This window comes from Neodiprion lecontei, chromosome 7 (assembly GCF_021901455.1).
Source record: "Neodiprion lecontei isolate iyNeoLeco1 chromosome 7, iyNeoLeco1.1, whole genome shotgun sequence".
Taxonomy (NCBI): Eukaryota; Metazoa; Arthropoda; class Insecta; order Hymenoptera; family Diprionidae; genus Neodiprion; species Neodiprion lecontei.
The window spans coordinates 3,024,411-3,043,861 of NC_060266.1; the positions used below are offsets into that span (position 1 = coordinate 3,024,411).

Here is a 19,451-nt window from a genome sequence, read left to right on the forward strand (position 1 = left end):
TCCAAAAGCAAAGTTTCACGATATCGATAAATAACCAATCTCTAATTTCATTACCGTAGGAATGTCATACATAATGGATAAATCGATCAATCGAACGGTTCCACCGATTATATTTATAGTCGAGTAGAAAAAAAAAAAGAAATAAAAAATCTACAGAAGCAATATAAGAGCACCATAAACCATACGATATTATAACACTTGTTGCGCAGTGCATAAAATATTATTAATAATAAATTCACGTTATATACATAGACACACACACACGTATATCCGTTATGCATATGAGTATACGTTTATTGCCCAAGTATTTGACCACCTATCACCATACATACATACATTCTGGATATCGAATGTGTGAATGTGTTCGATTCTCGGCCACTTGAGAACACTTGACCGTGTTTACGAAGTGGGATGATTTATTTCCACGGTGTTTTTTAACACAAACTTAAACACTGTACATACGTATACATATATCCTCTGTATACATGACATGGAAACAGCTGTATTTGAACTGATGATCGTACGTGAATACGTATGTAGCTATATATATATATATATATATATATATATATATATATCGGTGTGTTTAATATTGTATTTAAGTGAAACGCGTTTGCGTAACTCGACCTTATATAGATACACTAAAGCATACGGGGTGCGCTATTTTTTTTCAAACCGATCGAGTTTAAATCACTCGATATTTTAGTATGCGAGATAATCGAGAGGAGAAATTATTACGCCGGTATCGATGATATTAAAAATAAAATATAAAAATAAATAAAATAATCACCGACGGACCGGAGGAGAAAAAGAAAATAAACAACAGAGTTCGTGGATAAAATTTTCCAAGAGTTGAAAAATCTGGCACAGAAATGTGCGAATTTTTGATTTTTTATTTTTTACTCTTCCTTCAATTCATGCGATTAACGGCGAAGAAAATTGCAACAACAAACGGAAAACAAAGAATCAATTGCGATATTGAAAAAATTTTTTAACATCTATGCAGGCGTATTTTTTTTTTTTATCAATTTCACTTTCATCGGTGTTTTTTTCCCCCGCAAATTCTTTTCAATTTTCGCACAGTTTTGTAATGTTGTTTAATTTTTCGGCCTGCTGTATATTTTTCCTGTTTGTATAAAATTTATCTCCTGCGTCGCTCGAGAAATAATTTTCACGTACTGAATATACGTTCGGTTTGTTCTCCCATGGAACAAAAAAAAAAAAAAATACAATAATGATAATATTTCAAATTTCATGACTCGTCTTTTTCTTTTTTTTTTTCGCTACTTGCCGCATGATTTTTCCTTATTTTCATTATTTCACCCGACGTTCGAGTTCTGGCGTTTTATTTTAACTTCTTCAATAACCTTTCGACTCTCGTAGATATTTCTACCTATTTATGCACGTATGTATGTAAATATACAATATAATTATACATATGTATGCGAAACAGCGCGCCGAACAGTCTGGAAAATTTTTGGCGATTCGCCAAAATACACATCTACGAAATGCTACGTAGTTATAGGTATAAGCATTGTACGCATACGTGGGATATAAATTAACAAAACTAGGTGTGCCTGATGTTTGATAGAAACGTGTCGAAAGTTATAAAAGAAACAAATATAATATGAAGAACAGTTGGGAAAATATAAAAGAATTTTTAAAGAAAGGAGAAAACATTTTTCAAATAGTGTAAAATCGACTGACAAATAAAATATGTATCATATTACTTTGTGTTATTATAAGGCTAGATGAAAGAATTTTTATAGAATCATGATTCTAAAATTTCGTTCTAGGTAATAAATGAAATACAGCGAATTTTTTTTTCTACTAACGAAACAGCGGATCAAGTATCGCGATAAATATGAAAATTTTGAAACAACGTGTATGAAAATTACAACTCTCGACAACGAAAAAATCAGCTAGGCAATTTTCGCTGTAATAAATCAACTTCGATAATTGTATATTCAAGGTGGCCACAAATTTTTGAGAAAAACGTTTCGTGACATTTTTATATTTTCCAGGACCAAAAACCTAGTTTTTTCGAACATTTTCCCAGTTCTAGTAAGTTACTAAAACCTAAATTATTCAGCTTATCAACTCTATGTTCGGTTCAAATTCAATTCGAATTGAAGAAAAATATAATGTAGAAAGAAGTGAGTTTGAGCCAATTTGTTTTCCCGACGAAAAAAAGAAAACTTGTTACATTAAAAAATCATTTCTAATTCCAAAGATAGTAAACCGATATTGTCAGTTTTTTTTCCATCGACAGATTAAAACTCCCCTGACAATTCAATGTTTTCAACGAAGTCTTTTAAATTCACTGACATTTCCAGGTTTTCCAGGTTTTCCAGGCGTGTGGCCACCCTGCATATTTTCGTATTCTCATATTCTTGAATCGAAGGATTCGCAGTGCTGTGAAAATTAATAAAACATCTCTAGCCTGCGGCAAGGCCGCAGCAACACCGCAAAGCCGGAAATCTCGTCGGAAATAATTGTTTGCACGGTAAATCGAAGGTTTTATTCGTTCTATTCATTCCATTCGTACGTAACATTATCAGCCGAAAATTACGGTTATACAATCGAATTCAACTTCCGCGTTTCAGAAAAACTATGCAATACACATACGGTGAGAAGATAAAAATGATGCAGAAATTTAATGAGAGTCTAGAAAGGCTTGAGATCAAAAAAAAAGAAAAATAATTAACAATTTTATTTTTTTTTTTTTACTTTATATCACGCTTACAAAATTTCAATGGATTAATAAAGTACGTGAAATAAAATTCGTAACTGTGAAACGAATGTTGATTGTAGATTTGTTTTAAAATATACAAAATTTTGAAAAAGACAAAACAGAGAATTTAATGAAGTTGATTGAAAAATTGAACTAATTTTTAAAATAAAAAACGAATATTTACCTGACAGATTATTCATATTGTTTGGAATATTAACAGGAAAATTACTGATCGTAGAAAGAGACATTGAGAAAAAAAAACCTTGAACGTTAGAATAGTTGAATAAAAATTCACGAATATTCGGATACAGTGAGAAGATGCACAGAGAAATGAAAACACGGGAGGATGGGGGGGGGGGGGGGGGATTAAAGGGTTACAAATAACGAGAATAATTTGCGATTTGCAAGAATTTGCGATACGATTATGCACGTATATTCGTGCAATCGATGCAGCGGATGCATGCATCCGGGTTTTCGATAATATGCGCATATATCTGACCTTTGGAGCGGCGTCTCTTTCTCTTTCCTCGGGTGTTTTTCCCAAATTTCGCAAGTTATACTCGATACCCTGCAGCAAACACCGCAAAACCGGACACAACCGCGAAGCTGACCAATAATTGCACGATGTGAACTTTCACCGAAATATCGTTGTGCGTCTGGCTTTTAGCAGGTGCCGAGGAATACCGTGTATGGAGCATTCCACGTAAGATCGACTTTACCGAAAGCCTGACTCTCTCGGAATTAGTTTAAACTTTGCGAAAACTTTCTGTCACTCGTCGGGAATATTTGGGATTTTTTTTAGATCTTTATTCGACGATGTTTTAAACTTGGCATTCGATGTAATTCAACGCTAAAATATGCTGAAAGTTTTTTAAAACTCAAAGAATATTACTTTTTCAGATTTTTCAAAAACTGTTTAATTTTTTTCGTACAAAAATTTCGGACGATATTTCTCTCTTGGTGTTCAGAAACTTGTCTAAATTTCATCGCGGGTCGGAATTTGATTTCGAATCTACGCATTTTAATCCGATTTGTTTGAAAAAAAATGCACAGCTTCGAAATCAAATCCCAACCGGTAATGAAATTTAAAAAAGTTTTTGAACACTAAGAGAGGAATAACCTCTGCAATTTTTAACGAAAAAAATTAAACAGTTTTTGAAAAATCTCAAAAACGAATATTTATTTTGTTTTTCAGAACTTTCAGCGGCTTCGATAAATTTTTGCACATTTTGCCGTTAAGGCTCACTCGAAACTGAAACTTTTTTTACATGCAACTTTGTTTTTACACGATCAATATTTTTCGAGTTATACTTAATTGAACTTCGGACATTCTAGATTTCCGTATAATATATTACATCGGATGCTAAGTTCTAAACGTCGTTGAATAAAAATTTAAAAAACAGTCGCAAACATTCTCGACAAGTATTATAACAGAAAGTTTTTACAAAGTCTAAACTAATTCTGAGAGAGTCAAGCCTTTTGGTCAGGTCGATCTAACGTGGAATGCCCCATATATTGTGTATTGTATACGTGTAAGAGACAAGGAGAGAGAGAGAGAGAGAGAGAGATACATGTAACAAGTAACAAGGAACGCGAGATGCAGAATAATTCGCGATCAACGCTGAAACGCCGCAGTGCTTCAGAGGACCTTGCAAATTTCAATTTCTATGCAAAACCACGCGTCAATTCGCGAATCGTGTTCGTTACTACACACGCATTGCAATTCTCTACACGTGTTCTCAACACGGCCAGCATCGTACAGGCAAAAATAAATTTGCACGCAACCGGTGATCGATATAACGTTACATTTACACGTTTGAATTATACATAAAAAAAAAAAAAAAAAAAAAAAAAAACGAAGATAAAATCACCACTTGGGAACTCCATTCAGCGATTAGGATACAAATAATCCACTTAGTATCAGATGTGCGTTAAAAAATTGTGCTTGCAATTTTCTGTGCAATTTTTTTTTTTTTTTTTGCCATTTTGTTTACTTCTATTCGCGTTTTTAAATTTTCTGACGCTTGTTTCTTCTTTTTATTGTGTTTTGTTTTTCATTTGCGTTTTTTTTCTTTTATTCGCGGATACGAATTGATTTGCCTTTTTTTTTTATTCTTTAAGAATAAAATTCAGCAGACCATTTGAATTGTTACCAATTGATAATACAAGGAAAAATAAACCGAGAGACATTTTGTAGTATAAAAATATTTAAGATACTCACCATTCTTCCACCACATCTTGGTGAGAATTTTCATATCCATTCAAAGTCCAAAGTGTTCAAGAATCTGTAATGAGAATAGAAGCAATTTAAGAATAAGAAAATTTTTTTTTCTACTCTCTTACAAATTTCCATCTTTCATATTTTGAACTGTATAATATCGACAATAATTCTGACTGCGACGAAAATTTTCCCAGGAAACGTTACGTTATACAGAAATAAATTATTTATATGAGGTTGAAAAACAGGAGAGTAAAATTAAAAATTACAGCTTCCGGTTATACCTAACAGCGAAATTGGAAAATTGCCAGAACTCGATTTCGTTGAACCGATCGTGATATTATAATTTACATTAAATTCACACGCGTATAATTCAATTGATTATAAATAAGAGACGTGCTGAGATTCGTACGTGCGAAATAAATCGTTTATTGTTCCGGGGGGAAAATAAAAAAAATAAAAAAAAAAATTGGTATCAACTGGCGAGATGAAATAAAAAAAAAAAAAAACGATTAGATGTAAGAAGAAAGAATCGTGAAAACGAGAAGACGAATATAAATTTCAAGGAGTCAAGGAGAATTAGAAGGATTAAGGATTAGAGAGATATTCCGAGGCTGGAAACGAAAATATATCTTCAAGAATCTATTCATCATTCTTATTTTATATAAATGTATGTATATATATATATATATATATCCTACACACCTCAGCTTGTAACAAAGGAAAGAAAAAATTCTTCTTATGCATGTCGTTGAAGCGCGAGTTGGTCGGGAAAAAAAGAGAAACGAGTTTAATTTTTATGTGATTTGTGTACGATGTGCTGGTATAATGAAAATGTCGTTAAATCTTGCGGGGTGAAACGATCGTTGTTCGGAGTGAAAAAGAAAAAAAAAAAAATAAACACAGCAAACGATTTTGGAAAACGAAGAGAAATGAAAGAGACTATAAATTTTATTACAACGTTAAGTAGTCGATTAAAATCAACGAAAATAAATATTCCCCGCTTTTGTCGCGTGTAATATTATCCCTGCGGCAAGAAAAATTTATCGAAAAATAATATTTTTCTACCAAACAAATCCTCTCGCGATAAGCAAAACGGGTAAAATTTTAATTTTTACAGCTGTTTTTTTTTTTTTTTCTCTTTTTCTATCGGTGTAATAACAATAGTAATAATAATTAATATATCTAACGTATGTACTACACATTATGGAGATAATTAATGATGACGACGATGATGATGATGAGAACGTAGTATAGAAAAACACGCTGACGTGTGGATAAAATTAAAGCAGAACGATCGGGTAAAACAGTGATAATAAAATTATACCGAACGTTATACCTACTATAATAATAATAATAGTAATAATATCGATTGTTGACACAGGTGGATGTTAATTTAAAAAAAAATCGGCAAACGTCGTATTGATCGAAGAAATGTGAAATTAAGAACAATAATGTCGTGGCAAAATCCAGTCAGAACGAAACTCGAAACCAAAACTCCACGACGACGGGTTTAATATAAACGTTGTACACAAAATTGTATAATGTTCATTGATGTACGTATATTGTACATCATGCATAGTCTATCCAGCCAATGTTGGACCCTCCAAATCGAACGGAAAGACAGAATTAGGTTGAATTAACCATAAGTTCCTAACGCGTTAGAATTAGTTCTCCACTCTTCTCTCTCTATGTCGCTTACATGCAGCGTTTACTTTTATATGATCGCCTCTCGTTCTACAAGTTCCGGATACAAGGATATACCGAAAGCGCGAGTAAAGCGCGGAGAGATTGATCCGCAAATCCGTACACGATGTAAGATCCGCGGAAATGAAATTTGAGATTTATCCGAAATTGAAAATAAAAAATAAAAAAAATAAAATAAAAATACAAGAAGTATAGGAATAAAATTTGAGGGGAAAATATTGCAAGAATGACCAAACAAAATTTACAATTATAAGAATGACCAAAAATAATCGATTATTTTTTTCCCAAATTAATCGAATTTTTGTTCCAAGACTGCGTACCAAAATTTATGAAATTTTTTGTTTCAAATCCACAGTTCGAAAAGTTATTAGAAATAATTCGATTAATTTTTTTTTTGAAGTTGATTAATCGATGCATCGATTAATTTTTAGCTCAGTGACCATCGAATTTGCAATAAATAAATGTAAATAAAAAAAAAAAAAAAAAAGACAAACCGTACAATTTACAATACAGGTAGGATAGATAGGAGAAATTAAGTATAGGATGTATAAGGAAATAAAAATTTATCCGTGAATCAAATATGGCAAGGAACGAATGGGGGATCTATCCGTGTGTCGGTGATGAAGGTGCCGACGTCACGTCGGTTAGCAGCTGCGAGAAATAAAGTATCAGGCCTTAAAACAGTGCCTACTTCTCGCCTCCGACAAGGAAGATACGGAGAGGAATATATATATATATATATATATATATATCTATATATACATATATGCGTAAGAGAGTCTGGCCGAGGAGTCTTGGCGCCTCGGAAGAGGGAAGATAAAATAAAAGTCTGGTTAGTCTATGAAATGCTGTTGTGTAGGAGAAGAAACGAGGAACGATCGGTGAAAAGAAAAAGAAAACACACAGTGAGAAAGAAGATGAAGAAATGGAAGAGGAAAGAGAAAAAGAAAAGCCGACCGAGCGGCTGTTCCGCTACGATTCTAACCCGTGGATTATACAGGCGAGAGAAAACGCCGTTTGGATATATAAAAATAGATTTAAGATGCACCGATTTAGATATATCCCTAACGAACCGTAGCGCCGTATTTTCTTTCTTTCCCAATTTTTACTTTTTTTTATTCCCTCTCTCTCTCTTTCTTATTCTGTGTTTACAATACCGAAGAAGAAGAAGAATACGAGATTCGACCACTGCGGGGATTTTCCACTTAGAATCATTAAAAAAAAATATCAGTGCAGCTGTGAGACGGGCGGCCGATATTATAGAAAAATTCAATACACTTGCAAGATTTTTAATTTCATTCGTTTCGATGAAATTTGTACGCGACAATCGACGAGTGATAGAGAAAAAATTCTCTTCATCGATTTTTGAAACTCGTTTGAGAAGAGTAAAAAAAAACCATTGTTACCATTGTTTAATTACACGCTGTTTAATCATTCATCGGCAATACGTTTGTGTTATAATTGAATTGATGTTTGTCTATTTTTATAATTTTTTTTTTTTCTTTATCAAACTGAACAACCACAATTAAAAAGAAGTTTAATTTTTCTCGCGTTAATTTCAGAAAGAAATTTCATCTCTTTCACTGCGTGCAGAGAGCCGAGAATAGAATAATTCCCTTTGAAAGAAGCTTGTTTTATTGAAACCAAACACGATCGTTGACGCGACGAAATTATCAACATTGCACGATGCCAGCCGGATGATCGGTTGACAAACGTATGTCATTTGAGTGTACATATCGCGTATGTAACGTACCGGTTGTTGATCAACATCGCATACGTATAGCTGTATGTAAATATACATATATGTTTACACGAAAATTTATGTACCACGGTTTATAGAAGACTCTATTTATTAAGCTTAATTACATAATTTCCAACTGTTTAAATACAGTCTTTTGTTATACCATAGGGTAATTCACCCGATGTTTAAATATTATTGACAATATAGGGATAGTTACTTGGGGTAATAAAGGCAAACATTAACCGGAAACTACCTAGGTGTAATAATTTTTTCAACGAATAGACCGCCGCTTGGTTTATTTTTTTTCTTTATTTTTTTTTTCACCTCTATTCTTGAATCCTACTCGTTACGGCATTTATACTGGTGAAATTGACGAAACAGGCGAGAGTGAGAAAAAATTATCAATAGAAAATAACGATTTTCCATCGAACTAATTACACGAAAAATTGTCTGTCAATTTTCGATGCCGATGAAACTTAAAGCGAATTCAAAAGATCACAGCTACGGTCGAATTTAAACTCGTATCTAAATTACTCGATAAATAATTGATGTGCTAAAATGAACTAAATAATATCATAAAGCGATACATCGTCGTCGTGATGAAAAAAATTACAACGCATAAATGAGATGATTAAATATTGTAAGGGGTGAAAAAAAATATGTACATATATATATATATAACATATATATATATATGTTTGCAAGAATTGCGATCATTGAGTTTCATCGTGATATAAAAAATGAACAGATGAAAAAAAACGTGATAAAAATCTGCAGAGTTATTACAAGTGATGTCACACGTGGGAGACTATAATTTTGTTTATATTATAATCGCGTGAGTATTTTTCCATTTTGTAATCTAAATGATACAAATATTGACGCGAGCTTAAAACATTTACAACACAATAATTATAATTCGAAGATATTTTTCTTATTTGATACAGATAATGCACACAGACACTTACCTATATTATTTATATGTATACATATATGTGTAATACGATGTGTGAGAATGGATGTTGGTGACAAGCAGTCTACCCGTCTCGAAGGCCTGTTTAGTTTTGTGTAAATACACATAATACAGTACTCTATTTGAATAGGAGGCCATTACCGAGTTGAAATGTAGATAAGCTGAGCTATGTGCGATATGCATGGACATACACGTTGCAATTATACCCTATGAACCTTAACCCCGTGAGTTGATCGTGCGTTTTATCTCCGTGTACGTGTATAACGGAAGGAAAATAAAAAAATAATTAATACACGAACGGGAAAACCGTTCGTCTTTTCATTAAATAACCAAGAAGGAGATGTAATACTCACAGACGTTAAATGACACCGCGCGTAGTTGGGAAGTGAAGGAAGCCGAGGGATGGAGCCGGTCAGTCTCACTTCGTCCGCTCAACCTCACGCCGTTCTTTATTCCGTAGCACTAATTGAGCGCGCGACTCTGCCGATTCTCTTGGCGGGATATATTACTGTTTATTACATCAAAGCGAGAGGAAATCGCGGACTTGTGGTACTCAAAAAGAGTCGTTAGCACGTGGGTGATATTTCACGTGCCGAGAAAACGGCGCGTGTTTCAATTCGAGGACAACTATACGCGTGGTTAACGAAATAGTTGCAACTATAACGCGAATAAGCCGTGTGGTTCAATTTTAGGACAGTTATGTGAGTGGTTTACGAAATAGTTGTGACTATCAAGTGACAAACGCCTCGCGGTTCAATTTGAGGACAACTATTAAGCGTGATTAACCAAATAGTTGCAACTATCACACAGCTGTTAAGTGAATCAGCATATAATAGTGGTACCGAAATGGATAGGATACGTTGCAGAGTTAGAATTATAATCCAGTAATTCATCTACCGAATTCTACCCGCAAGGTTGCTCTATATTATTGAGTGAGTAATGATTGTTTTAATTAGTGCGTAGTAAGTCTTTAGTTGACGTAAAGTTGAGTATTGCCGGGCATATACGTGGGAATAAAAGCAAGCGAGTGTTTTTATCATAAAGTTGCTTCGATTTAAGAACAACTGTACATGCATTAAAAAAAAATATAGTGGCAACTATTACCGAGTAATATAAAAATAGCGTTACTGAAACAAATCAGAGGCATTGTGAACAAAGAACACTCTTCTATAAGTATTTTACTAAATACGGTTTGCAGAGGTGAATTTAAAAAAAATTTTGTACAATTTTGTTGGTGTTCAATAACTAATGCGAAGGCTGAGAAAAATTACACTAATTGCATAACCATGCGACACGTGGTCGAAGCTTAATTGTGCAATCGATTGTAGAAAAATAATAAAGAACGAAAAATTGTGTTACTATTTCAACTATCCAAATGTGTCAACGGAAATATAATAGTATTATATACTATACATCAGATTAAAACATAATCAACTAAGTTTTCAAAATAGTTACACCGTACTCTCAAGTTACCGTAACACTGTTTTCAAAGCAAATAGCACATGTATGTAAAGTGTATTTTGCAAAGAACGTGAAATCGAGCTGTTTATGGAGCGTGCGTAAATTTGCCACTGAATCGAATGATAGTGTCTACCATTTGTACGATAAGAAGTAGATCTTTTCGTCGTATCAGTTATCACGCACACGGTTATGGATCATTTTGCACCGAACTTTAAATTGAATTACGCATATACGCGAGTGTAAATTTCCGCAACTATACACGCTTATCTTAAATACGTAGTGCGGAACTTTGCTGTTCCCTTATTTTTCATCGATATCTTTATCTCTGTTTGTTTGTTTGTTTTTTTTTTTTTTTTGCGATAAATAAGCAAACCTTCCTCATTAACGGTCAACCGCTGCGGGGTCGCAAAGCGGTTTTACGTCAGCTTCGATGAAAAAGTCAACCGCTACAATGCGACCGCAGAGAGTTAGATTTGCAACTCCGACGACTAAGCTATGCTTCAGGCTTTGTAAACGTCAATTTATATTATTCGGTATTAGTTTATACGCCGATATACAAAACTGGAATTTTTTAGAAAATAAATAAATAAATAATCGAATACCATAAGTATAATTTTAATTTATTCGGAGTAACTTTGCCAAAGAGATTAATTACTGCACTATTGTCAATAGTTAACGACAACTTCAAAATCATCAGTATTTCACACCGCTGAAAAATGATATGGATCCTTTATAACATCTCGCGTTATAATTTTCCATAAAAAAAAAAACAACAACAGAGGACACCGTGTTTTTTCTTCATGAATTCATCAGAATTTCACTGTCATCAGTAGAAATAATAAAATACTATACTTGTAACCAATTCAAACCAATACCCAAACTATAAAACTAACGGACGCGAACGAAGCATACACGTATTGACGAACTATTCTCTCTTTCTACCCATTGTACGTATATACACGTTGTACAATCAACGAGCGTTTGTCTCAAAGTTTTCCTGTTACCCGCAGCAGCTACGATTGACATCTATTGACCCCTCCATGTAGGTTGATTAGGAGCGAATCTCGCACTGCGTACTCTCGCCTACACGCGACAAAGAAAATTACTACAGAACCGAAGTACCGATTCATATCAGAATATCTACTTCGATTTCACTCGTTCCCGTTCTTTTTTCGCATAATTAACTCCATCATTTTTTCCCAAACCGAATTATGTTTCAATCAAAAATTCAGCTCTAATCCCGAATAGAGTCGAAACCGGGCCACGGTAAGAATAAAAAAAAGTAGGGAAAAAGTGGCTAATCATCGAACCTAAATACAGCCTCAGACACGACCTAGCGGTAAATAAAGTAGCGAAATATTGCGCATCGAGTGCGTGAACGAGGCGGTGTGTATAAGTTCGCAAACGGTTTGCAACAGACAACCTCGTTGGCAATTTGCCAGAGAAAAACGTGTGTTAGAAGTAGTTTATACGTAGGTAAGCAGCTACTACGACACGTGTAACGATACAACTCCACCACCACTACTGTTATTCTTTTTCCCCCGTAGATATATATATATACATGTGACATGGTGTGGGGATTCCCCAAAGCTTTGCGTGACCACTTCTGGAGTTTGTATGTTAAACATATTTGTATTTGAAATTTCACCCCGTTTCTCTAAATCCGTCACATATTGTCCATTTGAAAAATAAAACACACTTCGTTCATTTTTTGTCGACTTTTTTTTCTTTCTACTTGATCATAGAGACACTAATTGTTACAGCGAAGAAAAAAAAAAAAAAAAAAATTAAAATATATACAGTAGACTGTATGAATAAAATCTACTGTTAGTTTTTTTTTTTTTAAATTTAAGTCGTAAACATTGTTCGAAATGACGAAAAATAGATGCTGTACAAGTTTCAGCTCTTAATATTAATATTTAAGGTCAAAGGTCAAACAGAACTAAAATATTTTAATTACAATTAAATGGGAAACAGAAAATCGCGGTGAGACACCTGTGATTATTAATATCAAGAGCTAAAACTTGGACAGCATCTATTTTTCGTCATTTCGAACAATATTTACGACTTGAATATTGAAGAAAAAAAAATGTAAATTTTTTTTACACAGTCTAATATACAGTTATTCATAAAAATGATGTAACCATTCATCCGAAAATTTTTAATACAGCCATTTTGTATGTATTACCAAAATTTTATCGGAATATCACTATTTTCAAAATTTATCGACAAAATTGTCATACTTATAATGAAACATATGATATGATCGAATGTACACAAGCTTTTCCAAAACAATTTTTTTTATGTAATTATCGAACATATTTGTCACACGGTTAGGGCATGAAGATATATATACACATACGTGTACACGTACATGTATGTGTATATATGTATATGAGGACGCGATGGGTTCTTTGTTTGCACGGTCTGATGTGGACAGGTATACAGAGATACCTTAATATCCAGACTTTCAACACCGCGTGCGGTAGTCTTGAGTCTCTCACCTGACAAGTCACCTTCGACGAATTCGCGGTATTTATACACTCCTCCGTATTACAATAATATCTGCGTGTGCATAGTTGGAACGGATCTGCAAAGCGTTGTAAAGGAAAAAGAAAAAAAAAAAGAAGAAACAGTTACAAAAGAAGGAATGGATTATAAAAATCCACATGCAAAATGGTTCTCACACAGGCGCGCACACGAGTGATTAAAAAGACAGGCCTGAAGAAACTCGAATAAAATTCGTTCGTCGCTGAGACTCGAAACTTCTTTTCAAACAATTTTGTTGAGTACAATCAGACAATTACTCCACGTGCAAATAACGGTAATAAAAATACAAAAGGTATAAGATAACGTGCCAAAAAGCATTATTCAATTGCAGAAATGGAAACCTGGATAAAAGACTGAGAAAATTCTCTGCACTCGAATTCATCGAAACGTTGTTAATCGTTGCGTCTATTATTTGAAAAATGGATCAAGACGTAGACTTTCCATAACATATTTTCGGTTCGTTAATCTTCGAGAACTATCGTGTGAGAAATTGATCATAGAAATGAGAAAAGTATCAAAGTTCCAGATGCTGGTGTCATCATCGATTATCGTACCGGTCACTGGACTCTGTTCTCTAATTTGAGCTTTCGGTTTGATGGACTTAATTCGAAACTTGAACCAGCGCAGACAACCACCAACTAATCAGTTTGTATACTGATCGATGATATGTAGAAAAGCGAAAAGCTCGTCATTCGTGTTCCTACCAAAGTTGGAAACAAACTCTGTGTCAAAGGGGTTGAATATCGACTTTAAGTCTCGCGGCTGTTCGAATGGGGTCAAGGGATCTCTGCGGTCGTTGGCAGTGGGTCATGGATCCGCATAAGGTCCCCACGGAATCCGGGGATCCAGGAGTCCTTGGACAAGGACTAGTCTCGAGGTGGCTGAATTTGGAATTTTAGAGGTGTAAGCCTCCTCCGGAATGCGGAGAGCCACGGATCGTGGTTGTGTGTATGATATTCCAGTTCTCACTCTCTCCTTTATCCGCTTCTTCATCTCCAGTCGTTGAAAGAAAGTGAGCGCCAAGCACTACAGTCTTCTTCTTCTTCTTCTTCTTGCTCTTCTTATGCCGATTCATCGCTCCTTCATCGACATCCGGGTCGCACCCTGAGCTGATCGTGACATTTCTTGAAGGGTTGGAACAGAGCTGGCAAAACCCCGTCTCCTAAAAGCTTTTCCAAAACCTGCGGCCTCGAATCTTTGTTTAAGATTCTTACGATTTTCTCGCTGGGAACAAGGGTTGGGGAGAAAATTGGAATTGGAAAAATGGTAAACGCGCAGCGTTATGAACAGCTGCAGTTATACTCGGAGGCATTTTGTACGCGTCATTTAACGCTACTGCGTTCTTACAACGCCACGACACGGCACGAGGAAAGATAAGATTCCGGAACGACGGTGAATCATTGCGACATTGCGATTTGTTTTTCATCTTTAATAACTTCTATGTAGCTCATAGCCACCAGGTAAAAATGCGATACAGTATGATTGTCATGTTATACGTTACAATGCGACGCATTTCTACGCGATTAGTATCGTTCACAGTCAAGTTCATCATTGTTTGAACATTACAGAATCGTGAGTGTGTCCAATACACGACACAGATTTGCGATTAGAAAGATACTCACCAGTTGCAATCGGTGATCGTTAGTCATTCGGAAGGGGTAGAGACTAAAGGTACACACTGCAGTCCAGCCGGTTGTCCGAGAACCTGGAAAAGTAAAAGTAATACATAGTACAATCCAAACGCTATAAGTGGTTTCGTAAAAGTGAAACGAGTGTCAGATCTATATCCGATTCAACATTATTTTTATGATAAAAATAGTCAATTTCGCGATTCGTAATGCTTCATCGTCGTACAAAAATGGTTGAGTCGAATGCGTTTCACTAGATGTTGAATTATTGCATTCACATAACGTATCGTATAAGCTCGGCAGTCTTGAGACACCGAACGGTCGGCCGTGAAGAAAGTTTAGCCTTCGAGAAGGCGAAGAGGTTGCATATCGGTATGGAATACATGAAGTACACAACGCGAATGTGGAAGTAGGTATCGTTACATATACCTATCAGCACACAACTTGCGACAACTACGATGAGTTAAATGTTGATTGCGAAACGGAGCGTAGCACTAACGTAAAGAGAACGACCAGAGAGGAGGAACCTGCTGCGAACCGTTAAAATTCAAATTTATTATGTACACAGACCGAAAGCGAAGCAGAAGAAGAAGAAGAAGAAGAAGAAACCTGGTGGTTGTTAATGTCATATTGCCTGGCAGAATTGGACAAACTCTAACATATCATTTATTTGCACGCCCGTCTGACAAGCTCAAACAAACTACACTGTCGATAAATTCCCACAGCTGTTTAAAATCCCGATGATAATTATTCTTCGCAGCTTTTGCGCGTATATAATGTATTTTTGGTACGCGCTACGTTTCCGAAAGATTAACGTCTCACCTCATTAATATAACTCTTTGTACAACCGGCCGATCGGTATCAATTCGTTCGTCGTCAAATAAATGTGAACTTATTCTTTTTGAGAGAGAAAAAAGTAAAAAAATTGCGCAGTTACATCAATTCTATTAATATACTTCAAAGTTGGTGGAACCTCTGACGTCAATTTTAATTCTAAACGTAAATTAACGTACAATTCTTGGCGCCAAAGAACGGAGAGAGAGAAAAATAATTTCAGACTAAAAAACGGATTGGATCGTTAGGTAGATTTGACTAGAAGTTTAATACATCCTGATTGTTAATGAATTTGACAGGATCAGAGTTAAAAAAAATTCAACCCAGTACAAAGACAAGAAGCACGCCTTTCATCAGTTTCTACCGTTTTCAATGTCAGTTCACATGTCCCGGTAGATTCTTGTCGAAAAAAATATCAGGTAGAAAAGATAAAAGAATATAGTTATGCATGGAACGACAAGATGATCGCGAGTTCTGATGAATTTGATACGAACGAGGTATACCAGGTAACCACAACTCGCAGACTCGGTGCGTGAAGAAAGGTATGCCTCTTTACGTTCTTCTAACAAAGTCGGTCGTAAAGTCCCATAAGACATGCTGACACTGTAAGCATAGACACAGTGCCCCGTGACCCTCGGAACAAACCGCAATCGACGGAGCAAGAAGACACTATAGGTGCATACTAGACTGCAACTATAAGGTGCCGGCTCAGCATGATGGGTAAAGATAGAATTGCCCAGGTTTTCCTTATACAGCAGTACCAAGTATTAACTGTAAATCGTGGTATACAGACCGTACGATGGTTCTACCCCACTCTGGCATTAGACATGTATACATACTTAATTATGCTAATCATACAACGGACGGAAGTAGCTATAGACGTTGTGCGCGTACAACGCGATACGGACTTGTATGAATGAATCCATGAATGAATGGATGGACGAGTGAATGGATATACTTATATCGAGCCTTTCTCGAAATACACATAGAAAAATCCCATCAGTTGAAATGGATGCAATGTTTGTTTTCTTGCCTCGCGACTCAGGATTTTCGAGGCTTGATGTAAATGACGACCGCAGAGTGCCCGATTTTGGGTCATTAGTATTCTGGACTCGCTCTGTACGGAGAGGGTCTTTCGAAAGATAACGCGAGCAAATAACTCCGGGCTTATTTTCTATCCCGAATTACTTCTACAGGATGATTCAGAGTTGATGGAATATTTATCTCCATGTATAAGAACTGTCGAATTCAAATGTGGAACGAAAATTTCAAATTGGACTTTAAGAAAGACTTTTAGAAAAATGTGTTCCGCGTTAAAAATTTGATGGCTGAATTACGTGACCCACGGATTATTTCTGTTGAGACACAAATAGGGCAATATTTTTCAGTCCTATCTGAATCTGAATCATCCAGTAGGATGAGCCGCCTTTGGAATAACTGTTTGTCCCTTGGGATGGGTCATTGGGTTCAAGGGCTGAGTCACTTACGAGTCGGAGAGGATAATACGGACACAACGATAATCCGAGTAGAGAGAAAAAAAAAGATAGAAAGACTTCGAACAAACCTTTCCTTTTGCAAGACATTACATTCCGCACTTATAATCCAGTATTCATATAACCTGCACAGCATTAACAACGTTTTTCTCTTTCTGATACCAGGTAGACTCGATGATCGAGTGTTGGGAGTTATCCAGACTGCATCTGGCCACCGGAATAAATATCAAAGGATAAATATCGTCGACGGAGAAGCGGTCCCAGTGTCAAAAGATGAGGTACTGCTGGTTCAAAGTCGCCTTCAGCGCCCTGATTGGGCTCTCAACGTATTTTTGCAACGCGGCGCCGACTGATTTCGCAGTCCCGGTAGCCAAGGACTCGACGTATTCGCATCCTGCGCGGACCCTGGACACGGACCAGGGTCTGGGTCAGCCGATTGACATGGCATGGGAGGCCTGGATAGTGACTGACAAGAAGCTGACGGAGGACGGTTCGAACTTTGAATCGTCGACGGTTCCACGACGAATCACCAGTAAGAGTGTCTTCATCACTCCATCGCTGAACAAAACGTGTACCGATGGTTACCGCTTGAAAAGTGACATGACGTGTGTTCCGGAGACCATCACTTTCAACTCCAAGGGACACTTCCAGAACTTCGTTCTCACACGCTTGAACCGTACATTCGCAAATTCCTCTGCAGTCACTGAATTGAAGGTGTATGGTCCTGTTCAGGTATGATATAGCGACACTTTCTCGACAACGAATATCTCGAATATCGGTCATCAAATCTGACACGTCGGATGTATATTGTAACACACTTCGACACTTTGTATCATTGATCGGATCGTTGAACCGATCATTGACGCGACATCGGTTTTTTTTTTATCGACTAAAACTTAGTTCTGGTTCGCCCTGCACGCGACAATAGCTGCTAAATCCGGCGACACCGATATACCGAATCGAGTGCAACATCGATAACCAGTAAAGTAAAAGTCGACGCCCGATCACGTAGTTAGACAGTGGAGTAAAAGGTTGGCCAGGTTTCACTGTCTACCAAAGTGACGCGGAAACGATCATCGTTCATCGTCGTAGACGCAGTGCATGCAGGGGTCAAAGAATTTCATGGATCAAGCTTCGTCGTCGCTGCACCAGTAGAGTAGCTAAAAATGGCGTGCTTTTTTTAGGTAGGCATACCGCTTAGCAAAGAAGGCAACAGTCCACCCCCATCGTCGAGTGAGAAGCCGGAACGCGACGAGGATCCGATCGAGATCGCGGTCGTCGAAGAGGTCCAGGAGGACAAGAAGTCGGGGATCGAAACGGAGGCGGGATTGACTGTCTATCTGATTGGAAACAGGACAAAGAGTTCCAACTTTTCGGGGGCTTTTGAAGAGCAAGGAACTCGCGACGAGCCATCCTTTGCTGATTTCATCAAGAATGGTAGTCATGCTTTCGCCGAGGTGACGAACTACCAGATTCCGATTGACCTTCGAAACATTCTAAACGGTTCCAAGCGCGGCGAATACAAGGAGAGTTATGAATCGGGGAAAAACGTCACGACTAACGACACCGAGACGGTTGTGCTGCTTCTCACACCGGCCAGAGTGACCTTGACACCCGAAGAACCAACGACGACGACATTTTCCAATGACGAGAGTTTCCTCGGGAATCAGGAAAATGACGCGGTCAACTCGACGGCCAGCCACGGGGTACCGGTCAAAATTGATGGACCGGATTCTCCGTACGTATTTTTAATTGTATGTTCTTCACCATTTCTAACTTCCTACGTTCAGAATTCTTCACCATCTTCTCGAATCAAGAGTTATTACTGCGATTTGAGACGAAGCGGCATATTGGGTATACAGAAACCTGACCGAGAACCCAGACCTTCGTAATCGCGATTTACATCCAGCTCTATCAGATATCTTAATAATTATTATCATTTGTACGGTGATTGGGATCGGTTATGACTTTCGCGATAATACTCCGATCGGATCCTCACTAGGTGGCGTCGACTGGAGTTCTTTGAAAATAAATGTTGAGATTTTGTTTCACGAACCAGTGTTTAGCTCATCGTCAGATTTGGCAGCCTAGTTGGATCCTGATCGCGTAAACGAA

At 36.6% G+C, this 19,451-nt stretch overlaps 1 protein-coding gene across 4 annotated transcripts in view; it reads left to right on the plus strand.

The window, feature by feature from the left end:
- LOC107221796 overlaps nucleotides 1-19,451 on the plus strand; it is a 32,062-nt gene that overhangs the window by 9,701 nt on the left and 2,910 nt on the right. Inside the window, exons 1-3 of one of the 4 annotated variants that reach the window (XM_046745371.1) lie at nucleotides 9,178-9,235; nucleotides 17,502-18,068; nucleotides 18,521-19,074. In XM_046745371.1, coding sequence (XP_046601327.1) covers nucleotides 17,610-18,068; nucleotides 18,521-19,074 — 1,013 coding nt within the window. In that variant the 5' untranslated portion in view covers nucleotides 9,178-9,235; nucleotides 17,502-17,609. Of the gene's footprint in view, nucleotides 1-9,177; nucleotides 9,236-9,526; nucleotides 10,303-15,016; nucleotides 15,101-17,501; nucleotides 18,069-18,520; nucleotides 19,075-19,451 lie in introns of those variants that run through there. The other 3 variants (XM_015660923.2, XM_046745370.1, XM_015660924.2) reach the window with 3 other exon arrangements.